Genomic DNA, 8,685 nt, shown 5'->3' on the forward strand with positions numbered 1-8,685 from the left:
TGAAATTCATATTTTTATAACATTTGATATTCACTCGACTTTTTTATAATATTGAAAATAATTTGACTCTTTTTGAGCTGTTTACGGACATTGTAAGTTTTCAATTTTTTTAGTTTTTTTTTCTATAAATATCAATAAAGTTTTATCTGCCAAAAAGTGTAAAAATCTAATACAAGGCGAAGGCTGCTGATATATTGTTAAAATAGCAGTTGAAAAATATAAAAAATACATAGGCACAATTTTTTTTATAAGCATTTAAAGTTCAAATTTTGACAAAATTTATCAAATTTAAAATTGAATAATTATTTTGTAGTTAAAAATCTATAAAATGTTCAACTTTTATATCTAAGGATTGAAAATTTAAAACAAGATTCCACGTAAGTAGTTAATACTGTTACCAAAAAATCAGAAAAATACATAAGCACAGTTTATTTTTATACTCATTTTAAGTTCAAATTTGGATGAAATCACATATTAAAAAACCTGGAATAACTATTTTAGTTATTTTGTTGTGATTGTATAATATTATTTGTGGGTACTTACTACTTTAAACTTCTTAAGTATACTATTATATATCTATGATAGTACCATTTACTGGCGTTGAGTTTTAGTTTTTGGACCTAAATAATTTATGAATTTTGACTAAACGCTTTTCTAAAATACTCCATTCTGACATCAAATGCCCTATTTTCTCTTTTAATAACCTTATTCATATCTAGAGAGGATTCAAAGTTTTTAATTATATATACAATAATTATTTTTTTATGTATAGACTCAAAATTTAACACATCTAATATCTTAAAGTTTTCTTTAGTCGAACCAATTAAAGATTTTTACTTAGATACTTTAGTAAGTATTACCTATTACTTATATTTACAAACAGAGTACATTTGTAGGAATAAATTTGTGCAGTCAGAAAAAATCATTAAAAAAAACCCTGCTCTGGACAGAGTATAGTTGCGTAATTATAATATAATTTACTATTTATAATTAATTAGAAATGGAAAAAAATTACCTCACAATCTAGTGATTCGTTTTATCACACTGTAATATATAACATCTTTGATGTATTAATTTGATAAGAAGCACACTCTGAGAATGGTGCTAGTCATTACTGATTATTCATTGTTAATTTTCTTTCCCTCCAAATTGAATTGTAAAACATGTTTTTTGAATCTCATTTATATTTAAAATAAAGTTCTGATTTACTTAAATGTATATTTATTATATTTATTAAATATCAATGTATTGACAAGGCGTCATACATTACACACACACTAATAGCACCAATTTTCAAACTTAAAAAAAAAATAGTATATTGTTTTGCAAATTACTAGAAAAAAAAAAAAGTAATCATTTTGTGGGGGCCTCTTATTAATTGAATCTTGTGGGGGCCCCTTGGCCCCCCCCTAAATCCGACACTGAATACCATATATAAGTATTTAAGATACCTTATACGTAGACTGACATACCGTCTCCGCTCAGAATCGTTTTTCTTATACAGTGATATTATATCATTGAATTTAAATTTAACACTATCCATTATACAATGACCCACTTGTAACCTACTGTACATTAGAGCGACATCCACTTACCCACCTTTTTTTGTTTAAAACTTCTTTAAAAATAAAACATGTAAGTGCATATTATTTTCGTAGGTGCATTATTTGAAATTTTTATGGAATTACATTCCCAGTCTTAATCATTACCTAATAACACTAATAATATAATGCCTAAAAAACAAATAACATTGGACTCCCTAATTTTCGAATTTTTGTTATTCTGGGGTTGGTATCTGTACATTTTTTTATATTTTTTCAAACTGGCATTTTTTTTTCACAGGTTTGACGACTGCATTTTACAATACGCTCAAAGTCGAAAATTCTGTTGTTCTGATAAGGTGATAACAGTTATTTATTTGAAAAAGACGTGTGAAATTTCAAATTGTTACCTAAGACAGCTGAAGACTAGCCAACGAGAGAATACCATGACAAAATAAAAACAATATTTTGTCATGGAGAATACTATTCCTTCGCGCATCCAAATGATCGAGCTCCGCCTCCGCGGTTTCGTACCCAAATTTCTCCCACTCTACCATCTAGTTGCCAACGTAAATACCCCCACTCACTAAGCGGCGGCGGTGGTGGCAGCAGCGTTGGCGATGGTGGCGACATCGGTGTCGGCGGCCAGCGTTGACGGCGGCCAGCAGTTTGGGAGTTTTAGTGGTGGGAATGCGCGAGAACGGACGAGTTTTGGTCGCCGCCCAATATTACTCTCTCGTTGGCTCGACTATAGAAGAATAAAGTTCCCCAACGGACGATCGTTTTTACTGATTGCTGTAGACCGTAGTTCGTCAACATTCACCTAGAATCAATTTCATAAAATTAATGGGAAGTTCATTTTAACAGTTTGGGCTGTGAGATAAAAACGAAATGGAGCAGGCGCACCAGATATTGCAAGAACTTGAAGCGGCCAGCAGTATAATACTTGTGAGCCGTGCTTCTTATTTTATTTCACTTGGTTTATTTAAAATTAGTTTAAAAAAATGTATATTAATTGTATTTTGTCATTAGGCGTCACCTTCACTCGTAACAAATGACCAGCGTAATGATGCCGAAGCAGTTTTTATGAGTTTCCGCAAGACCAATATGCCTTATTCATTATGTCGATATATTCTCGGTAAAGTTGTATTTATATTAATTTGTCATGTAGCTATGAGTTTCTCTATAGATACATTACCTCGTTCATTAAATATTATTAAAGTAAATATATTTCATATAAATAAAGTTATTAGTACCAACCTATCTTATTATATCAATTTTATATTACTAATACTATTGTCTATTTTATAATTTATAATTAGATTGTTATTTAACTTAACATTTAATACCTAGGATTAAAATGTTTTATGAGAAAACATATTTGGGATCTTATTTCTTACACATCTTACATCTACTAAATTCTAATGTTTGATCATGTATCTTCAACACAATTTTATGATAATAATAATTTATTTATGTATATCGTGTGTTTGTAGATTGCAGTAGAGTAGATTTTGTTTTATTTGAGACTGCGGGAACATTAAGAGATGCACTCATACAAGAATGGATTTTGCTCTCTCAAGAGCTAAAGAATGAGTTTAGACAATATTTATTTCAATATATTATGCGTGATGAGAAGATATTGGCTCCTTTTGTTAGAGATCGAATACTACAGGTAATTAATATAATGTTAAGATATATCATAATATGATTATTATACCATACACTTTTTCATAATTTTTTTGTTTTTACCCATTTACTCATAAACAAAATTGGAACTAATTATAGGGATGCATATAGTGTTTATCGAGGAATATATTGGTTATAATTTAATGAGCAAGACAATATTATAATATTTAAACTCTACTTATCCCATTCAACATTGAAAAATACAATATCAATTTGGAAATTTAAAAATGTTTTGGGTAGTAAAAGTATGGCATAATATAAATTTTACATTGAATGCACCATTGTATGTGTAGCTAATGTTCTTGAAAAACATTTAAAACTTTTATCATAACTTTGTTTTTTTTAAAAATATTTTTGTTTATGAATATATTATCATCTAAGTATTATATTAAAAATTAATTTAAATATGTTATTTTGAAAATATTTCAAAATCAAAATAAGTACTAGTTAACTGAAATACATATTTTAAACAATGTTTGATGTGTAAAATATAAATTAGCATCATTAGAGTCCACTGCCTGCCTGTGCGCTATTAACTCTACTAAAACAATTTCTGCATGTGGATTTTTATACATTTGTTAAGTCATTGTTGCCCAACAAACAAGAACTTTAGTTAGTTATCATTAGATAAAATGGAAAAACTAATTCTTAAAAGATAATTTAGCCTTGAGGTACTTTATAAATATTTTTTTATCACTCATTTTTAAAAATATAGTATGCAGTAAAAATTTAAAAGTATGTTACACTCGCTTCTGTTGTTTCCGTCTTATAAACATACAACATTGAAAATTTGCATTCAGCAGAACCTAGTTTGTGTTTTAGTTAGTATTTAGGAGTGAACTGAATGAACCTATTATTAAACTTAAAGGTATTGTTATTATCTGTGTCTGTTGCTAGTTATTAGCATATGTAACTTGTAATGTTTTATATGTTTTTAATTTGCTTAAAAAGTACGCACAGTAAAAATTTGTCTTGCTAACACAAATAATATTATTACTATGAAGTTTGTTAATAGGTGATAATAATTCACTTATATTTAAGATAACAATACAAAATTCAAAATTGGTTCTACTGTATACAATTAAGCTATGTTGTACATTTGTAATACGTTTACAAAAAATATGGGTGTGAAGTCCTCTCAATGTTGGTATGAATTAATAGTATAAAAATTAAAATTTGTTAAATATGTGTATGTGTATTGTAAACTTTTATCTGTTTATATATATATATATATATATATATATAATATTATATAGTAATTTATTTTTCATATAAAAGGTGATTGCAATTATGATTAAAAGAGGAAGTGTTGAAGATGGTGGTCAAGAAAGAAGTAATATTTTAGATGAAGTAGAAAAATTAATTTTCAATGGTGATCTAAAAAAGGTAAAATTTATAGTCTTCTATAACTGTTATGTACTTAAATCTTTATAACGAAAATTATCTTATTAATTATGTTAGTATACATATAATAAAATATTTATAATTAAGTGGTAAATAAACAACCAAATAAAATTAATTAGTTTAATTATGTTGTGTTTCCTTTGTATAATAATATGTTTAATATGTATATATTGTATATTTGAAATATTCAATGATAAAGGTAATACAAAATATTTTGAGCACATAATTATTTTTTTTAAATGCATAAAAAGGACTTAATATTAAACTTAAATTTTTTTAGTTTGAATTTGAATTATATTTCTATCATTTTTGTACTGAACTCTGACTCTCAATGTTTTTTTTTCGATCTTAAAAATTGACTGGTTGAAAGTGAATTTAAGTTTCAACAAGTCATATGAAATTACATAGAAATATTATAAAATCTTAGGTACGCTAAAAAATGCAATAAATACATGTGTAATCTAAAGTCTTCTATGCTGTAAAAATATTAATTCAAGGTTATGTTCGCGGTATTTTGTGTTACCTTTAACGCTGAACACACTGTATATATGCTTAATTTATATTTGTATTTCAATTACAGCAAGTTTTGGGTTGCTCTATAATTTTGGCATTAATGCATGAATACTCTACTACTGTTGGTTTGACTTCGGAATCCCATTATGCTGCAAAAAAAGAATTTGAAGTAAAAATTGATGACTTATTAAATTGATTATTTGTTTAAACTATAAGCTTAACTTATTATTTTGTTTTATTGATTAATATTTATGTTTCAGGCTAAAGATTTAAGACGTATTTTTGTATTCAGTACTCGGGCTCTGCATGAAATACAAAATCTTCCTCAGCCATTATCAATAGATATTATGACTGTTCTTAAGAATTTACTGATAATTTGTGAATCTATTTTAGTATGGGGATTTAATTCTACTAACAATATCCTTTTTACAATCAGTATTACATATGCCTAAGTATTTTAGTTTTTAATGATGTAAAAGTTATTTTTCAATTAAAAAGTTATATTTTATTTTGATTTGGGTTTGTTTGTATTATTTGAACATTAAAATTATTAATTAATTTTTAGTAAGTAAGTCATTATTAAATTTAATATTTTTCAAAGTCACAAAAAAAAGTTTTGTATTTTATTATTCTTGAACGAACTTCTTTAGAGAAAAGGTGTGAAATTTATTTTAAATCTTGCTCTTAGTAAGCCTTTTTATTATGATTTAAAAAATAATTGTTTATTTTAATATCACAGATTTAGTATGTACAATTTACAATTTGGAATTGTAGAATACAATTCTGAAAACCATCTTAAACATTTAAAGCTTTTCTAAATTTATTATATACTCTGATTATTAATTCAAATATTAGTTATATTATTCCTTAACTAAATAAATACTGCCCAAATATTTGATTGGAACGTTTAAGGGAAGATATAATTCTGAGAACAGCCCTATTTTGAAGCTTGGATCAGAATGGAAAGATATCATTACCAATCCTAGCACTGTTGATTTATATTTTCAGGCAAGTAACATAATTATTAATTATATTATATATATATATATATATATATGATGTAATAAAAATAGCTGAAAAATGTAATTAACAACCTATGTAATAACTTTTTTTCTAATCAATTTTTTAAACTATAAATTAGCAATCATCATGCTATAATATCTCAATTATGAATTATTTAAAATAATTAAAAATATTGATGAGAATAAAAGTTATTATAAATTAATTTGATTAATTACACATCAGCCAGTTCTTTCTGTTATGCTATGTATATTATGTTATATACCTATGTATAAGAATTTGATTATTTTTGTTTATATATATTTATTATTTATTACATTAGATTTATTGGATGGTAAGAGATAAACCACAATTTTCTCATCATTGTTTGAGTTGTCTTGTACAATTATCTTCAATCAATGGCAATATATGGACTGATACAAATGTTCGAATGAAATATATGACAAATTATCTACAAAATTTTATTAAATTAGTATCCACGTAAGTAAATATTTATGTGTTCTATTTTTTTTTTTATATTAATCTGATGTATTACTTTAATTTCAGGGTTAAAATTTTAGATCGTGAATCTATAGGAATTTCTACTATTATAAAGAGAATAATAAGAGGATATACTCCTTCAGGACTTATGCAATTTCCTCCAGATATTTTTAACAGCTTTTTGGAAAATACAACTCATCTTACATGTCAGTTTGCTGAGGGTGCTGCTACTGAGGAAAATGTAAATTTTTATAATTTTATTGCTGGATTCAATGTATTATTATTATTTTACTATCCTATAGTTATCTCAAGATGATCAAATGTTTTCTGAAGCATTCAATAATATTTTACAACCCTGGGTGTCTATTATTGCATATAGTAACCAATCTTTTCCAGAAGAATTATATAATAGTGCATCCATACAAATTTTAAACACTTACTTAAAATGCCACGTTTCTCCATCAAACGGCACAAAGACTCCTGAAACTGAATTTAATGAAAATGAAGAGGATGATCGGGTGGTCAGTTAAAAGTAAGTTAAAAGTTTTTTTTTTTTCTGCTATTTTAGCCATTGTTCTTAATGAATTTTTGAGTTTTAGATATTTTAATACATAATATATTTTAAAAACAATTTGCTTACTAGTCATAGAGATATCGTTAATTCAGGGTTTATGATTCAAGGACGTGGCTTGATCAATTTTATCTCGTTATATCGACGGCATAGTGCACACATGTTGTGCTTTTTTGTTTCATTTTATAATATGCTTTTTTATAGTTTTATAGAGCTACAAAATCAAAATTCTAGTTATTAATATTGGTAATACCTGAATACATGTAATTCCACATTTTTATTATTTTATTTCATATTTTAGGTAAGAAGCAATATTATGTCTTGGAAAGAAGCTAAAAGGCAATTGAGAAAAGATTCAACTTATTATTATTAATTTTTTTTATAGGCACAAGTATCAGTAAGCAGATTACATATGTACATAATATTAAAATAGTAATCTACGGAACCCCTTGGAGCTGGTTCAGCCTGTCAGTACTTTCATATTCACTTACATAGTTTTGTAGTTCAAAATATTATTGAAAATAAAATTTATCCTCATGTATTTGTATGGGTCTGTAAATATATTTAACAATATGATGAAAATTATACTAACTTGTAATTTGAAAACATATTTCATTATTTTCACCATATCCAATTATCCATATTATATCCTATTATTATCATAATGTTCTATGTAACAATATTGAATCAAATTTATTACAATTTCATATCAGATTTATATAGGTATCAAAATATCAAATATAGGACAAATAATACATGAAATAATCTATACAGAATGTCTCATTACATGTGTGTCCCACTTTCAACTTTTTTATACAATATTTTTGGGCTAAAACAATTTGGAATGTCTATAATGTCTATAATACACAAGCAGGGCACGGTGGTGTATTACTTATTGCTGAACATTTGTAAATTTGTAATATCCAAAAAGATATTTTTAGACTAACATACTAATATACCAAAATCAATATATTATATAATAATTTATTATTAGTTGATAAAAAGATATGTCTTTGCAATACGGGAAAGGTGTTTTTGATTGAATTTGAGTAGATGCCAGATAAGCCCACAATATTTTTTTGGGTAAAAATAATATACCTGGTAAATTTACAGCATTCACATCTAAATATATATATATATTTAACAGTTCCAAAGCTCTCGACGCATTGTTTGAAAACCACTGAACGATGTGTCTATGGATTTCTTAACGTTTTCCATACACAAATTGAAATTCTCAATATATTTACAATAGTTTATTGCTGTATACTGCACATATATGCTTACACGTTTTTCACATGTAATAATTTGAATTGGAATCGAATCAAACACGTCCATTAAACAGTGACCTATCTACTCAATAATGAAATACACTCCAAAAACAAGCTATAGAGCAAAGCTATTTCACCGTATGGCCGTATATCCGATGTTTTAAACATTTTATTTATCGTAAGCGTCTTACCCGGAATG

General features: G+C 26.3%; 1 protein-coding gene across 2 annotated transcripts; it reads left to right on the top strand.

Moving 5' to 3' along the window:
* Positions 1-2,217: 2,217 nt before the first annotated feature.
* LOC100568837 (exportin-4) lies at positions 2,218-7,824 on the top strand. Of its 2 annotated transcripts, none has more exons than XM_003245459.3 (11): positions 2,218-2,489; positions 2,574-2,679; positions 3,038-3,216; positions 4,509-4,616; positions 5,215-5,316; positions 5,408-5,564; positions 6,031-6,155; positions 6,490-6,647; positions 6,714-6,888; positions 6,950-7,179; positions 7,604-7,824. In XM_003245459.3, the coding sequence occupies exons 1-10, from the start codon at positions 2,433-2,435 to the stop codon at positions 7,175-7,177; spliced, it is 1,395 nt and encodes a 464-aa protein (XP_003245507.1). In that variant the 5' UTR covers positions 2,218-2,432; the 3' UTR covers positions 7,178-7,179; positions 7,604-7,824. The 2 variants fall into 2 exon arrangements, with proteins under 2 accessions (XP_003245507.1, XP_008184512.1); XM_008186290.3 differs by having other exon boundaries at positions 7,520-7,803.
* Positions 7,825-8,685: the final 861 nt, after the last annotated feature.

This window comes from Acyrthosiphon pisum, chromosome A2, assembly GCF_005508785.2.
Source record: "Acyrthosiphon pisum isolate AL4f chromosome A2, pea_aphid_22Mar2018_4r6ur, whole genome shotgun sequence".
Lineage (NCBI taxonomy): Eukaryota > Metazoa > Arthropoda > Insecta > Hemiptera > Aphididae > Acyrthosiphon > Acyrthosiphon pisum.